This window comes from Bidens hawaiensis, unplaced genomic scaffold (genome assembly GCF_021521415.1).
Source record: "Bidens hawaiensis isolate Kalapana, Puna unplaced genomic scaffold, B.hawaiensis_p1.1 tig00010384_1, whole genome shotgun sequence".
NCBI classification, from domain to species: Eukaryota; Viridiplantae; Streptophyta; class Magnoliopsida; order Asterales; family Asteraceae; genus Bidens; species Bidens hawaiensis.
Window position 1 is genome coordinate 491,778 of NW_027491789.1, and position 24,473 is coordinate 516,250.

At 40.3% G+C, this 24,473-nt stretch overlaps 1 protein-coding gene and 1 pseudogene across 1 annotated transcript; both read right to left on the minus strand.

Annotated features, from left to right (window-relative positions):
* Positions 1-7,018, minus strand: LOC143535018 (kinesin-like protein KIN-14T). The gene is made up of 11 exons (XM_077029365.1): positions 6,808-7,018; positions 5,686-5,769; positions 5,018-5,185; positions 4,298-4,404; positions 4,024-4,202; positions 3,276-3,437; positions 2,968-3,183; positions 2,595-2,632; positions 2,170-2,297; positions 756-1,629; positions 1-148 (listed from the first exon to the last, which is right to left on the minus strand). Exons 1-11 carry the CDS (start codon positions 7,016-7,018, stop codon positions 33-35), a joined length of 2,283 nt encoding a protein of 760 aa, XP_076885480.1. The 3' UTR covers positions 1-32.
* Positions 7,019-19,144: 12,126 nt separating this feature from the next.
* On the minus strand, positions 19,145-23,589 carry LOC143535048 (pyruvate kinase, cytosolic isozyme-like; annotated as a pseudogene).
* Positions 23,590-24,473: the final 884 nt, after the last annotated feature.

The following is a 24,473-nucleotide window of genomic DNA, read 5'->3' on the forward strand; positions in this document are numbered from 1 at the left end:
ACATATAATTACAATATGTAGTTTTGTTACCATTAAATCATTAAATCTTGGAAGAAATCATGATCAAAGCCCAAGCTTTTAAATCCCAATCCTAGAAGGACAATATTGTACATTACCACAATAGTTTCTTTTAGGCTATAAGAGTAACCTGCCAAGATGCATAAAATCATTTAGTTTTCATTAGAGATGGCGGTTTCGATGAACAGGTTGATTCAGATCATGTTTTTTTTATCTAACCCCGTTGATTCAGATCATGTTTTATATAATTAAAACATGTTCGTTTTGACTCGTTATCTGACTCTTTTATTTTGACAAAACACTATATTTAGTTAACGGGTCAATTTGGATATGTTTCGTATCTAGCCGGTCAAATGGGTTAGAAATGTATTTTTTATGCGCAAAGTCTCCAAAATATTTACAAAAACTTTAAAAAAAATGTTCGGGTCAACCTAACACCTCTGTTTTTACCTGCACAAAAATATTTATTTTGACCCGTTATCTGACCCGTTTATTTTGGTAAACACTACTTTTAGTTAACGGGTCAATTTGTTTATGTTTCATATCTAACCGGTCAAACGGGCTAGAAATTTATTTTCATGCATAAAATCTCCAAAAAAATTGTAAAAAAATTTCAAATTTTTCATCAAAAAGTGCTTGTGTCAACTTAACACCCTTATATTACTTGCATAAAAAATATATTCGTTTTGACCCGTTATCTGACCCGTTTACTTTTACAAACACATACGCTTTTTTACCTTTGACTTCTGCATTTTCACGCGTTTGGGACGAGTGATTAGTCAAATCCTCAAGAATAACTTTATCAGTATACGAAAACTTTGCAGGCAAGTCGTCTTCCAGCTCACGGGCCTCTAAATCCCGTGCTGTTTCTTGTTTTGGCACTTGAGATATAACTGTCCAACCGACTTCAATATCATTATCATTCTGATCACATATATCATTTATACTACGACAATAAATGTCACATTCGGTTGATGAGTCATCAACAACGGTTGAAGTAACCGTTGAAATGCATTTCTTTTGTTTACTTTTCTGTACACGGGTCGGGTCTGAAACGACCCGTTTATTCTCATGCAAACTGGCCCGGTAGTTAGCTTCTGACTCATTTACTGAGCTAAACTCCATGTCATCATCGAATCCCGAGTGTATCTCATTCAAACCAACCAAACAGCTTGTTCTCGAGACACTGCTGCCCGAATAACTCGCTGTCATATTCTTTAACGGAAAGCTAACAGACTCTGCACGAGTTAACGGTAACTGCTTTCTTCTCGCGGGCCTGATGTCTTTTTTGTATAAGTTTTGATTACTCGTTATTCCTGATTTTCTTGTGCTGCATATTGTCGGTTTCATGAATCTTGGAATCTTTGATGAGTGGTGTGTTTTGGTGTTTTCGGGTGCATGTTGAGGGGGTTTTGAATAAGAGGATGATAATGATGGTGGTGATAGTAGCCCGTCTAGTTTTTCGGTTGAGTCTGTTGGTGTTTTTGTTAGTGAGTCAAGTTTTTGGTTCAGTTTCTTGATTTGTTTTATGAATCTGTCACGGTTGTTTTCGATCTCTTGCATTTCGTGTTGCAGGTTAGTCATTGCTTCTTCCCTCAATACTCTTGCTTCCTGTTAAGAACGTTAAAGGGATAAAACGGATGAACAAGTCTAAACGGGCCATTCGGGTTGACTGGCAACACTTTTTTTTTTTGCTTTCTATATAATGTACATATTTAATTCGGCCCGTTTGACCAGTTTGCTTGACTTGTAAAACACATTTTGTTTACTTTTACTTTAAAGTATACATATTTAATTCGGCCCGTTTGACTAGTTTGCTTGACTCCTCAAACACTTTTTTTTTACTTTAAAGTATACATACTTAGTTCGGCTCGTTTGACCAGTTTGATTGACTTGTAAAACACTTTATTTATTATCTTTATAGTATAAATATTTGATGTGGCCTGTTTGACCATTTTGCTTGACTCATAAAACATTTTTTTGTTTTCTTCAAACTATACATATTTGATTCGGCCCGTTTGACCAGTTTGCTTGACTGTAAAACTCTCTCTCTTTTATATAATTTTCTTTAAAGTGTACATACTTGATTCGGCTTGTTTGACACATTTATATATATGAAGAAGTTAGCAGCTTAAGGTTTGGTCAACTCACATTCGGTTCAGTCTTCCCCAAGTGGATGCTTCTCAAGCGTAATGCAAAATTTAGAGAACATACGGTCTCGCATATATCTTCTTCTTTTGGGCTGACATGAACAAGCATCAGTGTTTTGGAATCCTCTCCTGGAAATAACAAGATCAAGAAACAAGCTTTTGACTGAACTCAAAAAGTCAAAACCAATATTTTGACTCAACCAAAAAGCCCAAATCAAACTTTTAACTCAGCCCAGAAGTCAAAATCAAGTTTTGACTCAAACCAAAAGTAAAAATAAAGTTTTGGACTCAACCCAAAAATCAAAGCCAAATTTTGACTCAACCAAAAGTCAAAATCAAGTTTTTGACCTAACCCAAAAGTCAAAATCAAGTTTTTGACTCAACCTAGAAGTCAAATCTAATTTTTTGGGCACTTTGTATAATTACCTAATGAATCTTTAAGCACTTGTGTCAGCTTGCTGTTCCTGTAAAACACAAGAATATGTCACGTTAACGGTTAGCGTTTTGTCCAAAATTTTAAAAAACAGGTAAGTGTGTGAAATTAAATTTTAAAAATTAAAAAAATTCTATAACAACTTTAGTTTGTTCTAAAAAAATAATATAAAACTTTAGTTTGCTCTTAAAAAAAATAATATATAATATTTTATCTTTTGAGCATTAAAAAAGATCTTGACCCTTACGATTTATTTGTTTGACCCGTTAAAGATATAACATAACCTGAATCAACCCGTTCATAAATAAATGGTCTAACCGCTACCGATATGTATTTGATGTTTACTTAAAGTACCTTATAAGTTACCTGTAAGGTATGTGACTATTCTTCCTTTGGAGGGCATTGATGACATCACCAAGAGCCGAAAGCGAAAGATTAATAGATTTTCCTTCTTCAAATCTTCTTCCCCATGCTTTCGTTTTTAAAACGCGCTCGCTTCCTCCCAAATCAACCATCCAAATTTTATTTGTAACTTTTCGCCTTTCGGTAGCGTCAGAACAAGTCATTGACATGCGAATCATGCTTCGAATAATAACAAAAAGAATAAAAACATTTTGTTTATTTCATCATATAATAAATTTCTTGCTCTTATTTCACCAAAAAAAAGGGTATACCAATGTGATCTACTTGAAACTTTATTTGAATTTGTTGAAGCAGTTGACCTGAGTTGACTTCCAAGTCTATAAAGACTTATTGCATGATTAAAGTTGCTGACTTGGATGCTTACAAGATTATCAATCACAATCCCACCATTAGGATCTGTTTGGATGGAAAGACTGCATGCATAAAAAATTTCAACTTTACATAATTGTTGGTATCTGCAACCGATAAGGGTCGGTTTTGGACTAAAACCAAAACCGAAATTTCTGTTTTCGAAACCGTTCACTTTCTGTTTTCAGTTTTCACAACGGGTTCGGTTTTTATTTTTTTGGTTGTCATTTGGGCTTGAAATGTTTGCGCCACAAAAATGTCTCAAAATAATGAATTTGTTAGTTAAAGATTTATATATCATTATTACACATTTGGGTCTAAATATTTTGGGCTACACCCTTTGTTAATTTCTTTTGCATTACTTAACAATCAAAAATAAAATTATAATCCATAAAGTAAATAACAAACATTAAAAAATAAACAATTTTGTGGTTTTTTCAGTTCAGTTAGGTATTTTTGGTTTTCAGAAAATACAAAACCAAACCATATGTTTTTTGTATGGTTTAGTTATTTTGGTTAATTTAGTTTCGGTTTGGTTAATCGGTTTTCTACTCACCCCTAGCAACCAATGTGATAATTTTATTTTTTTTATTTATTTTATTTTTATTTTTTTATTATAAATTTTTCGACATTTTATAATATTAAACTCACCATGGTGGCATAGGATCAGTTGTTTTTCTTCCATGAGGTATGAGTAAATCTTTGAGTTGACCAAGGTATATTTCAAGCATGCTGAAACTAAAAAGATATGTATAGTTGCTATCTGCAGCTTGTTTGAATAATGCTTCGATTGTTCGTGGCACTACACCAGGACAATCTGGATTTCCTTCCTATAAATGTTTTTTTTTGTACAAAAATAATAAGATGAGTAGAAGTAGAATGTGTTTATTCAAAAAAAAAAAAAAAAAAAAAAAAAACTAGTTACCATGGTGAAAGTTTTGCCTGTGCCCGTTTGCCCGTATGCTAATATGCAGACATTATATCCGTCCAAAGCGGATTTAATAACGGGCTCGATTTCTGAAAATACTTCATCTGACAGTTTAAGATCATGATAATTATCTGTTAGCTTTTTACTGTGTAAACGAACATGAACACATGTCCCAGTTGTTGTTTACGTGTTCATTAATATTTTTATGGCCCGCTACATTTTATTATAGTTTTATGAAGGTAAAGTATCACTAGTTACAATTTAATCAAGTTTTATTAAATTTTAGGTCCAACATATTAATGCTCGTTCGTTTGTGTACGTTAATGTTAGTGAGCCGCTCGTTTATACTATTAACGAACGAACATGAATACGCTCATTTTCTTAACGAATGAACACGAACAAGAAACTCGCCCATTTAACTGTTTGTGCTCAATCGTTTGTTTGGTTAAAGTTATACGAACATGCCTCGTTCGTGTTCGTTCGGTTCGTTTACAAGACTTGATAAAAGGGTGAGATCACAAGAAAGTAGAGGTGACAGTTTTGACCCGTTTACATATGAATATGCAAATTCGGGTTATGATTAATATCTAACGGGCCAAAAGGGTAAAACTGGGAATTTTAACTAAAAAGTAAAAAAAAAAAAAAAGGTGCCCGTTATGGTTTTGACCCGTTACCCAACCCGTCTAGTTTACCATATGGACATGATAGGTAAATCACCTTGTGTTGAACCAGGGTGTAAAACCATGTCAAAATTGTATAACTTTCTCTTGTTCTCAGCAAAATTTATGACAATGCCACTTGAATCTAGAGGAACAACGGGCCTTTGATGGCTAAACGTCTCGCCATTTAATGCGGGCCTGATTCGACAAAATACACGAATATTTCCTGAAAATGTAAATAAGGTAGAGAATTATATTAGCACCTATATGACTATATCAACCATCTTTGTTAATGTAACAAGATCAAAACGAGTCGAGTTGAAACGGGTCATTTTAGTATGAGTCGGGTTGGCCCGTAAACAATTGTTTTCTATTTCTAAAAAAAATAAAAATAAAAATAAAATTTGGCAACTCTCAACCCCTTTGACCCGTTTCCCTTTTAGCTAAATGTTGGTTTAACACATTTGACCCGTTTAAGATGAAATAAAACCAAACGGGCCCGTTTTACATTTGTTATTAAAACGGGCTTCGTAGTTTAAATCATTTAATTATTTAATTATTGTTCATTTTTATAGTTATTTAATGTGTTATGTGTTGATCATATTTTTTTTATAATTCCATTTTAGCTGAATGTTGGTTTGACCCGTTAAAGATAAAATGCAACCGAACAGGCCCGTTTTACATTTATTATTAGAACGGGCTTTATAAATTTAAATCATTTAATACCTTTCAGTTGCAGAAACTGATTTAGAACTTGCCTTCTTTGTGCACTCAATCTACAAACTTCTTGATTCAAGGTGGCAAGTTCACCTGTTAACAATCAAGAAACCGAATTTAGTCGATTCCACAACATAAAGATAACCTTTTTTTAAAACTTTTAACTGTAACATCCTAGGCGAAATACACATCGCCCGTGGACAGGAGAAATTATTGGTTCATAAGTAAATGTCCCCCCTCTTAAATCACGAACGTGTTTTGGGCTTAATGCCAGTGGACGAGAGAAGAGCTCCACAATTAAGCGTGCTATGGTGGAAGGGCTGTAAACGGACCGAACTGTACCGGACAAAAGCTTGTCCCTGTTCGTCCGTTAAATTCTGACGGACAAACGGACAGTTCATGAACACTTTACCAAACGAAAATTCGTGTATGTGTCCGTCCATTAAGGAATTGACTAACGAACAAACAAACACTAACGGACCCTAATGGACATTAATGGACAAACGAACGCTAGCAGATACTAATGAACATTAATGGACAAACATACATAAACGACTCTAATGAACAAATGAACATAAATGATTTTTTCATGTCCGGTTCGTCCGTTAAGCTTACTGGACAATTTTATTTTTTCATGTCTGGTTCGTTTATCAAACAGACAAACATAAACGAACTTCTCGCCGAACGAACGCCGGGACGTCCGGTTCGTTTACAGCCCTAGGTAGAAGTAGTACTATGACGGTATGACCTCCTGGGAAGTCTCTATCAGACCAACCAAAAACAAATCCTTCATGAACAAAGCAGACAATATTGGTGGTACGAGGGGGTCGGATGTTACATTAACACGAAAAACAGAATGATATTTACCATGAATATTTGAAATAAATTGATCATGATCATGATGATTCTCATAGTGGATGGCAAAGCGGACAATATTGGTGGTACGATGGCCCAGATATTACGTTAACATGAAAAACAGACTGGTTAAAAAATATTTACCATGAATATTTGTAATAAGTTCATCATGATGATTCTCATAGTCAGCAGTGGATGGTAAAGCGGACAATATTGGTGGTACGGCCAGATATTACATTAACTCGAAAAACATACCGGTTAAAAAAAAATCTTTACCATTAATATTTGAAATAAGAAGTTCATCAAGATCATGATCATGATCATGATGAATCTCATAGTCATAGTCAGCAGTTGATGGCAAGCTTTTGATGATGTCACACACAGTGTTAGCCCATGTGGCATTAGTTTCAGTCTTGAATCCCAACAAAGAATGGATTGTTTCAGATAAACTTCTAAAAGATTTCTTGGTGTTCATCTTCATATTCATGATCTTCATTATTATTAATAATATTATATTATTCAATGTTTATGTGATTGTAAAAGTTTGTAAAAGTTGATGATATTGAATATGAGAGTTTAGCCTTTTAGTAATAGGTATTGGAATCAACCCATCATCAGAATGGGGCCACTTCATTTTAACAAGTTACCTTCTCTCTCTCACTTGTCAAAATATATATTTTTATAAAAAAAAACATGAAAGTCTTGTATCTTGCTTGTTAAGAATAAGGGTGTAAACGAGCCGAGTTTGAGTTTAAAATTGACTTGTTTCGGGCTTTTTTTAAAGTTTAAGCTCAGCTCGTGAGTAGTTTTGCAAGCTCAAGCTCGGCTCATTTTTAAATTGTATAAATTTTGATAAAAACCTTAAACGAGTCTAGCTTGTGTAGTACCTTAAACGAGCCAAAAGCTCAGCTGTGCAACATGAAATTAATACATACAAGTCCAAAAGAGGTAAAATTTAAAATACGCAAGGCTCGTTAATGTTTGACGAGCCTAAATGAGCTTTCTATATAAGGCTGGAGTTCGCGCTCAATAACTAAACGAGCTGTATTTGAGACCCAGACTCAAAAAAAGCTCTACTTATTCGAGCTTTTATTGATCTATCTCATCATCAGAATGGGGCCCACTTAATTTTTAACCTATTCAAACTATATAAAATAACACTGAATTCTTATATCTTGGATGTGAAGAGGTATGTACCCGCCTTAACATCGAGCGGGGCGGGTCAACCCACAAGATATAGACAAGAGGCTTGAAATCAAGATATCATGAAGGCACAAAGCCAAAACCTATGCGCACGGCGCATATCACATATGCTCACGCATCACATATGCTCACGCATATCACATGCTCGCGCACCATATATGCTCACGCATATCACATCTACGCGTGGCGCATCTGCGCGTGGCGCATATCGCATGCTCACGCATCATATATGCTCACGCATATCACATCTGCGCGTGGCGCATATTACATATGCTCGCGCATATCACATCTGCGCATGAAACATCTGCGCTTGAGAATAAAGAGAAGACTTCGCGCATCCTCAGGATAGGCGCATATCACACGTGCACATAATCAACCTCGTCCTTATCCAAATCAGGATAAGGACAACCTTGATTGTGCTCGTCAGACAACCTTCCAGAAGGTATCCTTTAAGGAATAAGAATATGCTGATGTTGACAGCTGCCAATGAAAGGTGGACAACTCAGCAAAACCCATGTGCTACCACGTGATTGCACATGGGTCAGGTAAAATGCCTGGGTCAGAGAATAATCAATGAAAAAGCACCAGGTGTCCTAAGGACACGTGGCGCAAAGCAATAGGAGGAGGCCAAAAAGGCCCTAATGGGATCTGAGCCCAATCATTGGAAACCCTAACACTATAAATACCACACCACCTCCACAAGGGGAGGTAAGCAAGAAAATACATTCCAATTCCTTACTCACTCTCAGATTATTATTATCTTCTCCTACAATCTCTTATTCTCACACCGGAGGGTTACCCCAAAGAGGACCCCTCTGTCCCTTTCTGAGGGGTAAGTTCACGGTGCTGCTCGTTTTGTAGGTGGAACAAACTCATACTCCGGAGAACCATCGGTGAAATAGTATACTCATACCCGAGGAAAGTTGATCGTCTACCAGTGAGCCGATCCACGTTTCTTCATTGGCGCCATCCGTGGGACAACGGCAACAAAATCTCATCAGTTCTCTCTGAAAAACTTCACCATGGTTTCTGGTGTTCGAAACAGCGATCAAGTTCTGGAGGATATTGAGCGTGAGGATGTTAATGAGGGACAGCAGTTTCTGAGGGTGCCGCGTGATTCTGCGCGCACCACCAGTAACCATCCCTTCATCACAACTCCTCATAGCCAGACTGAAACTCCTCCAGACGATCTCACGTTCCAAAATTTGACCGGGCCGAAACAAAAAGGACCAATGGGTCCAGAAGATGAAACAAATGACCCTAAAGAATGGTTCATAAACGAACAACGGCGTTTAATGGACAAATACAATGAGCTGGTCAAACACAAAAAGTTAGCCGACCTAACACAAAGGCTCGCGTTTGATAAGCAAACCGTTCAAGGAACAACAAAAAGGGCGCGCGCGCCGGAAGATGGTCACTCTGTTCATACTGAACACGCTGATTTTAGTGATGAAGAAGTGCACAGCATGAGGAAGACGCGAGATACTCATGCAGGAGGCTCACAGCTCCGCGCGCACATGAACATGGCGCCTGGAGCCAAAGCCGATCTGGATCTGTACACACCGTACAGCCCACCAGCGAGAGGGCAAGTGGACGTAACCACACCGTACAAACCAGCCATCTTGGTGAAGCATTCAAAATTCACTGAGCGCATCGCGAAGGCTCCCATTCAACACAAAACCAAGATGCCAAGTGGGTTGGGCAAGTACGATGGCACAACAGATCCAGACGATTTCTTACAAGGTTTTTATAACACTGGAAACCTAGAAAGCTGGACGATGCCAACATGGTGTCACATGTTTGCTCGCTGCCTCACGGGCGCGGCGCGTGTCTGGTTCGAAAGCTTGCCGACTGGGCAAATCGATGGGTTCGAAGAGCTATTGGAGAAGTTCCAAGCTCACTTCGTACAGCAGCGCAGACACACGCGCGACCCTGATGACATCATGCACTGCGTGCGCAGGAATGACGAAACGATTGAAGACTACATAACTCGTTTCAATCAGGAATCTCTTGCAATTGGAGGTATCACTGAGCAACTCTTGCGCGTGGCCTTTATACAAGGTGCGCGCAGTGATCAACTCCGCAGAGCTCTCGTGAACAGAGATGGCATGCCAACCACTTGGGCCAAGCTAATGGAAGCATCGCGAGTCTTCGCGCGAAATGAAAAACAAATTGCCCAAGATAGAGCAAGAGAAAGAGGGCACCAAGCAGAAGCACCGCGCAACAACGAAAGGAGGGGCAAACAAAACTCTGTATGGTCCAGGTTGCAACAAACCAGTTTTTCTCCCGCAGAAAAGCAGGCGCAACCAAGCTCACCCCAGCCCCAAAAAGACAGTCGTAATCGCGAAGAGGGTGACAAGAGGGAAGGGGGCAGAGAGCCTAACAGACCTCTACCAAGAATATGGACTCCCCTCACTAAAACGCCTTCACAAGTGTTAAGCACAGAGAATGTCCAGTTTAAAAGCCCCAAGCCACTACACTATAAGGGACCACCAAACAGTGGCAAGTATTGTGAGTTTCACAAGTCCACAGGGCACAACACCGATGCATGCCATCATTTGAAGGATGCGATTGAAAGAGATGTGAAATCAGGCAAGTTGGCTCACCTGGTGAAAAACCCAAGACCAGAGAATGAACAACCAGATGGAGCCTCAGCCAGCAAAAAGTTCAAAAGAATCTGTGTAGCCGAGGGAGGAAGGCAAGGGCAAAGATCGAGAAAGAGAAGCACGCAAGTCCAAGGAGATTGGCGCGAGCAACAAGTAATCTTCCCAAGAATCAGGGGAGGCCCTTCTATCAGCAGTCCTCTAGTCATCACTACACACATTGCTCATTATGAAGTGTCAAAAGTCCTGGTGGACACTGGCAGTGAATCAGACATCATATATGAGCAATGTTTCAGGAAGTTGGATCCAGCAGACCAAGCAAGGCTCGAAATTGTGAATGCACCAATCTCGGGTGATTCAAATGAAATCATTCACCCCTTAGGTCAGATACAATTTGAACTAACTATGGGGGATGAGAAACACAAGCGAGCTGAAATTGTCAACTTCTTGGTCTTGCCCACCACTTCATGCCACAATATGATCTTGGGTAGAGGAACGATTGCCCAATTCAACGCCATACCGTCGCCAGCGCACGGCGCGTTGGGGTTCCCAACACCAATAGGTGTAACATTTGTATACCGAGTTAATTTGTGCGCAGTGACAAGTATTCCGCGGGAAGGGAGAATGAAACTTCCAATGGCAAACAACGCGCCAGAGGAATGGATTCTCAACCCAAAATTCCCAGAGCAAACAATCACAATTGGAGCTACGATATCAGACGACACAAGGTTGAGAATGAAAAGATTGCTCACAACGTATATGTCGGTCTTCGCGTGGCAACATTCCGATATGACTGGGGTTCCGCGAGACCTGGCGCAACATTCTCTCAACACGTTCAAGTCCGTAGAGCCAATTGCTCAAAAGAAGAGAATCATGGGGGATGAGAAGGCAAAGGCCATGAATGAGCAAGTAGAGGATCTACTACGCGCAAACATCATCCGCCCAATACGATACCAGACATGGGTAGCCAATCCTGTGATGGTAAAGAAGAGCAACGGGTCATGGAGGATGTGCATTGACTTCAAAGACCTCAACAAAGCATGTCCAAAAGATTGTTACCCCCTCCCAAACATTGACGCGAAGGTGGACTCCGTGGCGCCATTTAAGCTCAAATGTTTTCTGGATGCCTATAAGGGCTATCACCAAATTCAAATGGCACCACAAGACGAGGACAAGACTGCCTTCAGAACCGACAAGGGTGTTTTTTGTTACACAAAAATGCCCTTTGGTTTGAAGAATGCGGGAGCCACCTACCAAAGACTCATGGACGCGGTTTTCAACGAGCAAATTGGAAGAAACCTAGAAGTCTACGTGGATGATTTGGTTATCAAAAGCAGGGAGGAAAAACAAATGCTCAAAGACATCGAAGAAACCCTTTGGCGCCTAAAGGAAGTAAACATGAAGCTCAACCCGAGCAAATGCACATTTGGCGTAGAAGAAGGGAAATTTCTCGGTGTAATGGTCACCAAGGATGGTTTCAAGGTGAACCCAGAGAAGGTGGAGGCTATCCTTGACATGCCCTCACCATCCACCATAAAAGAAGTTCAAAAGTTGAATGGTAGATTGGTATCAATCAACAGGTTCCTAGCGAACCATGCAAGCAAATCTACCCCATTCGTTAACACATTGAGAAATTGCCTAAAGAAAATCCAATTCAAGTGGACGCCTGAGGCCGAGCAAGCTTTCAGTGAGATAAAAGAATGTCTGATAAATCTGCCTGCGCTCACAGCTCCACTTCCTGGCGAAACTTTAACATTGTACCTGTCAACAGGAGAGCGCGCCATCGGCGCAGTGTTGTTGGTGGATCGCAAGGGAATCCAAACACCAATTTATTATGTGAGTCGGGTGCTGACAGATCCTGAGACGCGCTACTCCATCATGGAAAAGTTAGTTTTGTCACTAACACACGCGTCGCGCAAGCTTCATAGATATTTCAACGGTCATCCTATTGAAGTTCTGACTGGTTACAACATCCAGCAAGTCTTGCGGCGTCCCGCGCTCTCAGGAAGGCTGACAAAATGGGCGCTGGAATTAGGAGAGCATACGATCGCCTATAAGCCCCGTCCAGCAATAAAGGGACAAGTCTTAGCTGATTTCATCGCAGAAATCCCTGAAGGAAAAATTGAAGAGGCTCAGCGCGAGGTAGACCCTCCGCGAGCCAATAATGAAGAAAATGTTTGGAGATTATTCACTGATGGAGCTTCAAACAATGAAGGGTCCGGCGCAGGCCTCAAGCTGGTGGATCCAGAAAGTCATGAGTATACTTACGCAATCAGGTTGGATTTCAAGAGCACCAACAATGAAGCTGAGTATGAAGCCCTGCTGGCTGGTCTGCGCATCGCGCACAAGTTCGGAGTTAAAAAGCTAGAGGCCCATGTTGATTCATACTTGGTAGCAGCACAGGTCAATGGCCTTTATGATGCCAAGGAGAACACCATGCCTCTGTATCTAGAGCAGGTGAAAAAGCTCATCGAGCAATTTGACTTCTTCAGAATCATACATATTCCGCGCAGTGAAAACAAGTCTGCTGACGCGCTGAGTAAGATGGCATCAACCAGCTTCGATCACTTTGGCAAAGATGTCAGGGTAGAAGTAATGAGCAACCCGTCGGTGGGAGCGAAGTCTGTCCTTGTAATTTATACAATCCCTTCATCATGGATAACTCCAATAATGGAATTCTTGAAGGAGGGAAAGGTACCGGACGATCGCGCACAGGCGAGGAAGATAAGACACAAGTCGCAGAACTATGAACTGCTTGATGGTACATTATATCGACGCTCTTATCTTGGACCGCTCATGAAATGCCTAAATGCTGAGGAAGCAAGCTATGTGATCAGAGAGATATACGAAGGAATCTGTGGAATACATGCTGGCCCGCGCATGGTGGTTGCCAAGGCAATGAGCGCAGGTTACTATTGGCCAGGCATGTACTTGGACGCGTTAAAAGAGATCCAAAAATGCAAAGCGTGTCAGAGCTATGCGCCAAACACCATGCGGCCAAAGAACAACTTGATTCCGGTGACCTCCGCATGGCCTTTCCACAAATGGGCAATCGATATTGTGGGTCCCCTACCGCAAGCGCAAGGGCGAGTAAAATTTTTGGTAGTGGCAGTAGACTATTTCACAAAATGGATTGAAGCCAAGCCACTAGCAAAAATCACAGCCGAGGCGATGAAGCAATTTATCTGGAGCCACATCATATGCCGTTTTGGCCTGCCCATGGAAATTGTGAGCGACAATGGCAAACAATTCACCGACAGGAAGATATCCAGCTGGCTCAAGAAATTGCGCATCAACCAAATCTTCACTTCAGTATACCACCCTCAGGGGAATAACCAAGTGGAGCGCGCGAACCAAAGCTTGCTAAATGGGCTGAAGAAAAGGTTGGAGGGAGAATCCCATTCATGGGTCGAGGAGCTACCTAATGTCCTGTGGGCGCACAGGACATTAAGCAAAACCAGCAATGGCGAATCCCCGTTCAGCCTAACCTATGGAACGGAGGCTATGATTCCAGCAGAAATTGGATGCCCATCCCATAGAGTGCTCACGATGAGTAAGATTGATAACGAGCGCGAAAGAAGGTTGGATCTCAACTTACTTGAAGGGCGCAGAGAAGCGGCTATCATCAGTGAAGCCAAATACAAGAAAAAACTAGAAAAGTATTACAATCAGCGCGTGAAAGAATGCCACTTCAAGAATAATGATTTTGTCCTTCGAAACAATGAAGCTAGCCGCGCGATACCCCCGGGAAAGATGTCCCCCAATTGGGAGGGACCTTATCAAGTCTCGGAAGAACTGGGAAAAGGCGCATACGCTTTAAAAGATTTGAATGGAAAGAAGATCCCGCGCGCATGGAACGCAGCACAGCTTAGAAAATGTTTCATGTAAAAATTGTCAAGTTTGTAATCAAGGCTTTTTAAGCCATTATGAATAATGATACGCGCTATCTTCTCTTAATGTGTGTTCTATTACCTTTTGCATACATGTTTCACACTTCCCTTTATTAATTTTGAGCAATATGACAACATTGTATTGACATCAAAACAAAAATAAAACGAAGTAAAACATACATGCGCGAGCATCAAGCTCAAACGCGTTAACGAGTTTTAACTCTAAAACGTCAGGGCCTTAGCCCAATAATATGAGCCTTAGCTCAGGGCCTTAGCCCAATAATACGAGGCTTAGCTCAAATCACTCACAAGATCCATCCTACATGCTGCGCAGCTAGACCATAAAAATACCTAAACACAACTAAGGCAAAGCACATGCCAAAACATAGTTGTTAAGGTCTCAGGTCGAGGTCGCGCATGGAATTGTAATGGATATCAGAGTAACACATACTGACACGTAAAGGCTAAAAAACTCATAATTCCCTATAATAAATGTGCGATAACGTCGCGCAAAAGAGGAATAATGAAACGCCAAGGCACGTGTCAACATAGTCAGGATATTGCAAAATCACTTAAAATATGACAAGGATGAAGTAAAATAATTTCCTTACAACCTTGTTCTTATTTCAACGTGCAAGCATATCTTATATTCAACAAGCAAACATGCAATATAAAGAGATGAATGGGGAATGCGCAAGATGCGAATAAGGGAAAAACAAAATTTCATTCCAAAACATAGAAGGTTACAAATTTACAAAATGATGAGATACAAACTGCAAATAAAAAAAAAAAAAAAAAAACATGAAGGGCTTCTCAAGTCTCTATGTCGACGTCAGCCTCTTCATCGCCCTCATCATTACCTCCCTCAGCATCTGGCGCAGCCCGCTCCTCGTCATCTCCAAACTTGCCATAGTCAAGCTGTTCGTCTTGAATGGAGTCGTCTTCTATCACAATAGTGTCAGGAACGGGTCCTTTGGCCACGCCAGAGCCGCTAGCAGAGGTAGCATTGCCCGCGCCATCATCGCCGCCACCAGCCCCTTCACACTCGTCAAGTAATTTCTTTAGAGCGCCGAGATCGGGCTGATCAGCAAGCAAGGCTATCTGCAAAGCATAAGGAAAAGTGTGAGTACAAAAAGACTAGGAAAATAAGTCAAGGTAAACTCATTAAGGTTAAAATACCTGCTCAAGGATGGGAATGGGAGTATTCAAATACTTCTCCCCCACCTCGGCCATGTCTGCGCAGACAACGTCGAGCTGATAAGGGTAGTCGGATGGGTTCTTCTTCAGCATGCTATATTCACAGCCATCCTTAAACCCTTCAGCTCAACCCACCAAGCGCGAGGCAGCGTTGCAATCCATCACAAGGGTCTGAAACTCGTCTGAGTATTTCATCGCATAAGCGCAACGAGTCATACCCTGTGAGACTAGCCATCGGCGATCCTGCGCGAGGGAAGAAACAGACGTCTCAAGAGCAGGAATATGAGAGTTTTACAACTCAACAGTTTCCTTCGCTGTCAAAGCAAAATCCCAAATCAACAGGGATGAACATATCAGCGAAGCGATCGGGGAAGCCAACTTCCCCAGCGCCCAGCGCGACAGAGCCACCCTCCATATGCTCATCATAGGCGGCGTGGACGTACTCCTTGCTTACTGCATAAAACAAGACAAATGATATCAGCAAAACGAATTATATTCACGCAGAAATAATGCAATGAGCTAATAACTCACATAATCCATCAACTTGGATAACAGGCTCAGTCGCGCTGTCGGCCCACCTCCTGCTCATGCCAACCCCCACCAGCGCTTCCTCGCAAATATTCTTGGCGGGGGATGGTTCAGCAGTCAACTTATTAACCCATGCGCCAGTTGGGTTCTTAAAAACATTCACATCCGCGGGCGCAGAAGTGATCGCGCGCATGGTCATGTGGATGGGAATCACACCAGCCTTAATATAGAAAAATTTCTCAGACCAGTCATGAAGGCTCTTGAAGGAAACAGTGCAGCACTTGACCTTCTGACTGCGAGGAACTAATGAGAACCAAGAATCTTGGATTTTTGGCTTATAGAAAAATTGAAAGCGCCGAGTGGTTGGCGCCTCGCGCTGAGCTTTGCACATGAACTCAAAATGAGTCATGCGCACAAGTCCAAAAGGATGGACTTGGGATATGTGAATCCCATAAAATTGAAGCAGCGCACCCATAAACCTTGTCATCGGGAGACGAAGGTTGCAGTGAGTGAAAAAATGGCAATATAAGGAGATATAGCCGGTGGGCGGATCTGCCGCCGTTTGCCCGGCCGCCGGGAGCATACAGCCGTACTCAGGGAGAAAACCCTGAGAGGCGATGAGACTGTCGAAATCAGACTGTCTCAACTTGCAGGGAATCTCATCCCACCTCTTCACCGTCTTGCCCTTCCCCACCTCCTCCGACGAGGCCTCAGCAGCCCGTTTTCCCTTGCCGGTCTTCTTCAAAGTGGACATGACTAATGGTTTTACACGGCGTCTGCTGGGGGAGATTGTGGCGTCTGGGTTATCAGACATATAACTGTGAATCAAACAGAGGTTACTTCAAGAACGGAAATCTGGAAGCAAAAGACAAGCTCTTAATCGGAATAAAAATGAAAGGAAAGAAAAAGCTCTGAAATAACAATGAAGATGAAGAATAACAACTCAAAAGGCTTGCTTTTATAGGCCCAGGAGAGAGAGAAACAGGTACTGATCAGAGTTCACGCGCCCCCACTCGCAGGTGCAGGCCAACGCGAGCGTGACACGTGTTCCTGACACTGTGTGAGGGGACATAAAAGGGAACGAAACAGGTACCGATCAGAGTTCACGCGCCCCCACTCGCAGGTGCAGGCCAACGCGAGCGCGACACGTGTTCCTGACACTGTGTGAGGGGACATGAAAGGCAACTGTAGCACCTCGAGCACACGAAAAGTCTGACACGTCTCCATCTCTGACGCATGTCAGCACCAACCAACCACGTACATGGACGATTCATTTCAACCACAATGATAGAATTTCGCGCAACGATGAGAAATAAAAAAGGAAATGACAAAACCCTATTAAAAGAGAACTATTAAGTCTAATATCTATCTTACCTCGCTCGCGCGAGACAAGACACACATTAGACTGGGGGGGCTTGAAGAGGTATGTATCCGCCTTAACATCGAGCGGGGCGGGTCAACCCACAAGATATAGACAAGAGGCTTGAAATCAAGATATCATGAAGGCACAAAGCCAAAACCTATGCGCATGGCGCATATCACATATGCTCACGCATCACATATGCTCACGCATATCACATGCTCGCGCACCATATATGCTCACGCATATCACATCTGCGCGTGGCGCATCTGCGCGTGGCGCATCTGCGCCTGGCGCATATCGCATGCTCACGCATCATATATGCTCACGCATATCACATCTGCGCGTGGCGCATATTACATATGCTCGCGCATATCACATCTGCGCATGAAACATCTGCGCGTGAGAATAAAGAGAAGACTTCGCGCATCCTCAGGATAGGCGCATATCACACGTGCACATAATCAACCTCGTCCTTATCCAAATCAGGATAAGGACAACCTTGATTGTGCTCGTCAGACAACCTTCCAGAAGGTATCCTTTAAGGAATAAGAATATGCTGATGTTGACAGCTGCCAATGAAAGGTGGACAACTCAGCAAAACCCATGTGCTACCACGTGATTGCACATGGGTCAGGTAAAATGCCTGGGTCAGAGAATAATCAATGAAAAAGCACCAGGTGTCCTAAGGACACGTGGCGCAAAGCAATAGGAGGAGGCCAAAAAGGCCCTAATGGGATCTGAGCCCAATCATTGAAAACCCTAACACTATAAATACCACACCACCTCCACAAGGGGAGGTAAGCAAGAAAATACATTCCAATTCCTTACTCACTCTCAGATTATTATTATCTTCTCCTACAATCTCTTATTCTCACACCGGAGGGTTACCCCAAAGAGGACCCCTCTGTCCCTTTCTGAGGGGTAAGTTCACGGTGCTGCTCGTTTTGTGGGTGGAAGAACTCATACTCCGGAGAACCATCGGTGAAATAGCATACTCATACCCGAGGAAAGTTGATCGTCTACCAGTGAGCCGATCCACGTTTCTTCAGTTAAGAAAAAGAAATTTTAAATAATTGAAATGGTCAAAATTATGATGAAGTTTTAGTTGAGTAGGAGTGACTTTGGATGCTTTAAAAATGATGAAATTATTATTTATAAATTATAAAACAGTTTTTTTTGTTTGTTTTAATGTCATAGATTTGGAATAATATGTAGTGATACTGTCTGTGTGTGTGCTAGTGTTTTTTGTATTATTGAGATTCTTTTGAAGTACAATATCATGTGATGGTATGAAGAGAACCAAATTTCATGGCTGTAAATAATATAACTATTTTTGGAATGTGGCTTGTGGACACAAAAACATACATTCTTCATCACTATGATTACTTTAAAAAAATAAAAATAAAAATAAAAATAAAAATAAAAAATTATATTTTTTATTTGAGTTAGAGGTAAGTTATATTAATTAAATTATGATGAAAATTTACCAACTACTACATAATTAAAATAAGAAATCTATTGCCATGTTTTTAATCCAAGCTACCAACATTATGAAAGACACATTCCATCTGTGGTTATGTCAAAGTCATCTTGTAATTTTATTTTACTTTAATATACACAACAAAAAAAAGAAAAAAAATGATTAAATTATTTATGTTTATGTTTATAATTTATGTATATCATAGATAAATTGTTAAATTATTTATGTTTATGTTTATAACTCTATTTATATTATGTATAGATAAATGTATATTATGCAACAAGCCCATTATGTTAAAAGTTAAAAAAAACACTAAGCATTAAAGGCCCATATGAATATATCCCAATAAGTCATGAAACCAAATAATATCAAATCTAGTTAGCCATCAAGCAACAAAAATGACTTATTATTAACCGAAAACAACCCGAAAACCGAGACGAAAAACGTGAACCCAATCACTTAACGTTGACGATCTTGATAATCGACGAGGTCCCAATGCGGTGTAACGCCACAACCGCGTCACCCTCCTTGCAAAGTCCAACTTTTTTCGCATGTTGCAACCCAAACTCCAATGCTTCCGTGGTTGCCTCAGTGGGACAACCTTTAGTAGACCTTTCACACAAAAGTGGGACCAACCCGCGAACAATGAAACTATGTCGGTACGGTGCTTCGTCACTGGCTGACAACTCAGACCCGTCCTCGGGTACCACAACAGATAATATAGTACCCGAGGTCGGTACTTGGCCACCAGTTTAGCTGTGGTCCCGCCACGTGTCAGGACTAGAATAAGACTAGCCTGGGACGTGTTAGCGGTTCGGACAGCGGAAGCGGCTAAGCTTTCGAGTGGGCTCATTGGAACCGCTATCCGTGTGGAAATTCTTTTGCAAGCAGCCGAGTAGTCGACCTTGCTTTCGGCCTGCATGCATATTTTATTCATGGTTTGGACCGCGATTTCGGGGTATGCACCGGCTGCAGACTCGCCACTAAGCATGACACAGTCGGTCCCGTCTAGGACCGCATTGGCTACATCGGTGGCTTCAGCACGGGTCGGTCTAGGAGACTTGATCATCGACTCGAGCATCTGGGTCGCGGTTATAACGGGTTTTCCTTTGAGGTTGCATTTGTAGATCATGAGTTTTTGTGCTAAGAATATTTTCTCTATGGGAATCTCCATTCCTAAATCGCCTCGGGCCACCATGAACCCATCGGTGTTGGCGAGGATGTCGTCGAAATTCGCCACCCCTTCTTGATTCTCCACCTGCCAAAACAAAGTCTCTGTATCATTTGAACACATATGATCGTGTCGGGTTGACGGGTTGAAATGTGCAGCCCGGACCCGACCCGTATTATTATTCGTGCCAAAGATTTCAACACTGACCCAGACACGCATAAATTCAGGTTGACCCGAACATGACTCGTTTAACCCATTTATCATAATAATAATAATAATAATAGTAATAATAATAATAAACAAAATGATACATATTAGAGTCGGCAGAGTAAATGAGTAATATAAATATTTTTTTTTTGAAAATTTATAAAAATCTTGGAAATTACAAGTGTATCTTTAGAAAAATGGAAAACGAAAAAACATAAATAAAAAAATAATCATAATTTTTTTTAATACTTGAACAGGTTAATAGGTCAACCCGAACCCAACCCATTTTTTAAACAACTTGCGTTAGTCAACCCGAACCCGACACATTTTTTAACAGCTTGCGTTAGTCAACCCGACCCGTTTTTTAAACGTGTCATGTTAGTCGACTCTAAACCTGTTCATATAACTTAGAGTCGGTAGAGTAAATGAGTAACAAAAATATTTTTTTTTTGAAAATTATTAAAAGTCTTGAAACTGAATTAGAAATTATATTATAAGTATACCTTCTAGGAAAATGGAAATTGAAAAAAAAAACATAAATAAAAAAATATTCATAAATTTTTTTAATACTTGAACGGGTTAACGGGTCAACCCGAACCCAGCCCGTTTGTTAAAACGTGTCATGTTAGTCGACTTTAAACATGTTCATATAATTTAGAGTCGGTAGAGTAAATGAGTAAACATAAATTTTTTTTTTGAAAATTATTAAAAATCTTGAAACTGAATTAGAAATTATATTATAAGTATATCTTCTAGAAAAATGGAAATTGAAAAAAAAAACATAAATAAAAAAATAATCAACGGGTCAACCCGAACCCGGCAAATTTTTTAAACGGGTCATGTTAGTCAACTCTAAACCTGTTTTTTTTTCGTGTCAGGTTCGGGTCGTGTCAAGTGTCAACAGTCTATGCAGTCGATATCGCCGATATATCACCGATATATCAGTGATATATCGGTTATCGGTCCCTTGACGATATATAAATCAGAATATCAGTTCAGAATATCATTACCGATAATATCAACGATATTGACCGATATTGGACTAATATTTGGCCAATATATCACCGATATTCATGGTATTAGTGTTTTAAGTCTTAATAATCAACTTTTAGCGTTCAATGTTAGTGCTTTAAGTCTTACTCAGTTCTTACTTGTTACGACTGTTAGTGTTTTGCAATTTGAAAAAGGTTAATTTGTTAATGGTAGGAGACTATACTCAAGTATTAGTGTTAAATTGCTATATATATGAATTTTTCATGTTATTAAAATTACCGATATCCAACCGATATCTCACTGCGATAACCGATATCTCAGATATCGGTACTTGACCGATATCCGATATTTTTCCGCATTAACTGGTTAGTCAACAGTTGATGCCCCTAATGGAGACAAAAGAACAAATTACCTTCGAAATAAGCGCGATATTTTTGGCATGTTCGCCAAGCACCCTGCGAACCTCAACCAAATCCGAGCCTTTTCGAACAAAAGACAAAGCAATCATATTAATCTTATTAGGAACCCCCCACTTAAGCAAATCTTCTTGGTCCTTTTCAGTCAAAGTTGGGAGGTCAACAATGACCCCAGGAAGGTTCACATTCTTTCGTTCGCCAAGGGTCCAAGTGTTCTCACACCGACAATGAACCAGGCCTTTTTCGGTGTCACAAGAAAGGACCATGAAGGTAATAGTGCCGCCGAGCAAAGGATTTGACTCCCGGGTTTGACATCTTGAGCTAGCTTTTTGTAGCTCATGCATATCATCTTTTCATCACCCTTGATGTTGTAATCAGTTGATATGGTGATCTCATTGCCTTGTGTCACTTGTATGGGCTTCCCATCTTTTAGAAACCCGGTTCGGAACCCTGTCACGAATTTTGTCATTTGTCATTCTGACGTTAAACTTCACCCTTTTTAAAGTTATCTTAATAAAATTTATAATGATATGTCACAGCCTATGAAACAAAAAGACAGATAATAATCTGTGTCTATATTCTTTAATAAAAAGTTACAAGTTTTGTCGTTATTATTACATTAAACCTCACCCTTTACAAACTTATTTTAAATAAATTTACAATAATATTTGTCATAACCTATAAAAAATCGAAAACAAAAAGACAGATAATAAAAAATAATAATAATATTATCTGGTACTGCATACTTACTATTCCTAAAATTTATGCTTTAAAAATTGTTATTTAATATTTACATCTTATTTATTCTCAAATATCTTAAAGAGTTTCTTTTCTAATTCTTATAATGTAATGTAAATCGTTATTCTATTAACAAGAACAGGATTAAATATATTGTATTCTTAACATGAAAACAGTGAGAAACAATTTGCTGTTATCATTAGGTTTATTTTTATAGTTGTTTGTTGTTATTTTCTATTCGTATTTGCTAATTTTCGATTGTGAGACGTTATAAGTATCTGATGATTTATATTTTGTTGTTATTATTAAATTTTTTCTTTTGTTGTTATAAGTATTTGTTGGTATTGTTGTTATTATTTTGTTCTTAATTTTGATTCTTTTGTTGTAATTTTTAGGTTTTTTTCTTTGTTATATTAAAAATCATTGTTGATGTAGATTGGTATTTGTTTCTTACATTCTCATTTTTTTTATAAATTAGTATTAATTTCTACGTTCTCATCTTAGGTTGAAATATACATGAACATTCCCCCTATATATTAACAATATATGATATTATGTTTTATGGTGTATTGTGTTTAATTATTAAAAGTTATAGATTTTCAATGTATTCAACTAAACTAGTAACAAATGGATTTCCATGCAATCGCCTGATAAATACCCATCCCAAACCCGTAAAAAAATTTAAAAACTAATCCCATATGCTTTTCCAATATTATTTGACTCTTATAATGATGCATGATTCAGTTTGGTTCAGATTTAACTTTCAACAACTGTTACTAATGGTTTGGTTCACAGTCTAAATAATTGTTAACCATGCAAACGGTTTGGTTTGGTTTGGTTCACAGTTTGGCCTAAAATCCGTGAAACCCGAAACAAAAACAAACATAAACGAACAAATACCATACTTTGGTATCGAGCATGACCGCGCACTGAATCCCGGTATTCTTCATAGCAGCACGTAGATTATCAAGTGTCTCTTGATGGTACTCATGAGACCCATGCGAGAAGTTGAACCGAGCCACATTCATGCCTGCTCTCAACATCTTTTCAGCCATTGGAATCGACCTCGAAACCGGACCGAGAGTGCATACAATCTTTGTTTTCGGGTGTTTCCATCCGCCTTCGTTGGTGGTGTTTAGATCACACTTTATCATTTGTTCCATTGTTGTTGTTGTTTTGTTGGTGGTTTTTGTTGTTATGTTGTTTGTGTGTTTGTTTGTTTGTAATTAAGAATATTGTTATGGTTGGAGAATTGGTGGTTAAACGAAATGAATGTGAAGAGGTAGGTCCCAGCAGAGCCCAGTTGGACCCGCAAGACTCACCTTGAACAGGGACGTCTGCGCAACGACCAACTGCTCACGCAGGACCCACCATGCTCAGAGAAAACCTTACGCGCAGTACGCCAGCTGTACCCGCAGGGAAAGCCTCCCAATGGTGAAGTACCCCGCCTGTTCCCGCAGTTGCGGATACAAGCCATCAGGGAAGGCTACCCGCACTAACAGCAAGGCTACACGCACAAGGCACTAGCTACTTCAGTAGTCACATGAAGGAATGAGCAAGGCGGGAATACTCCCGCCTAAATGAGCCAGTCCGTATGCTTCTGGAAGATCTTTTGTACTATACCTACTAAGGTATGGGCAGAACAGACGATTTGACCAGAACAGACGATTTGACCAGAACAGGGTGACAGCTCACCGACAACAGTACGAGGAGGAGCACCCTCTAGTACTGTTTGTCACTATTAGCAGCTGCCTACTCACCAACCCTTACGATGGGACGTGCGCAGCCTACAGTTGGTGGAACAGTGCGTAGCCGGCAGTAAAGGAACAGTGTACAGCCGACCTTGTTAATGTCGGCCGTAGCCTATCCACCAACCAGCATGGCCTGTGCGTAGTCCACTGTTGGTGGAACATGAATACTATTCAGCCGGCTGTACCTTCTAGGAAACCTACCTTCGGCTATAAATACTCCAACACCTTGGAATGGTAAGGACATCATCTGATATCTCATCTTATCTAGCAATCTCTTAATATACACTTATATTCAGAGCAATCTAGTCTGATTCTCACGCCGGAGGGTGGTCACAAGGAGGAACCCCCCCCCCCCTTCTCAGTGACGAGCTTACGGTGTCTGTTTTGCAGGTCATCTGAAGA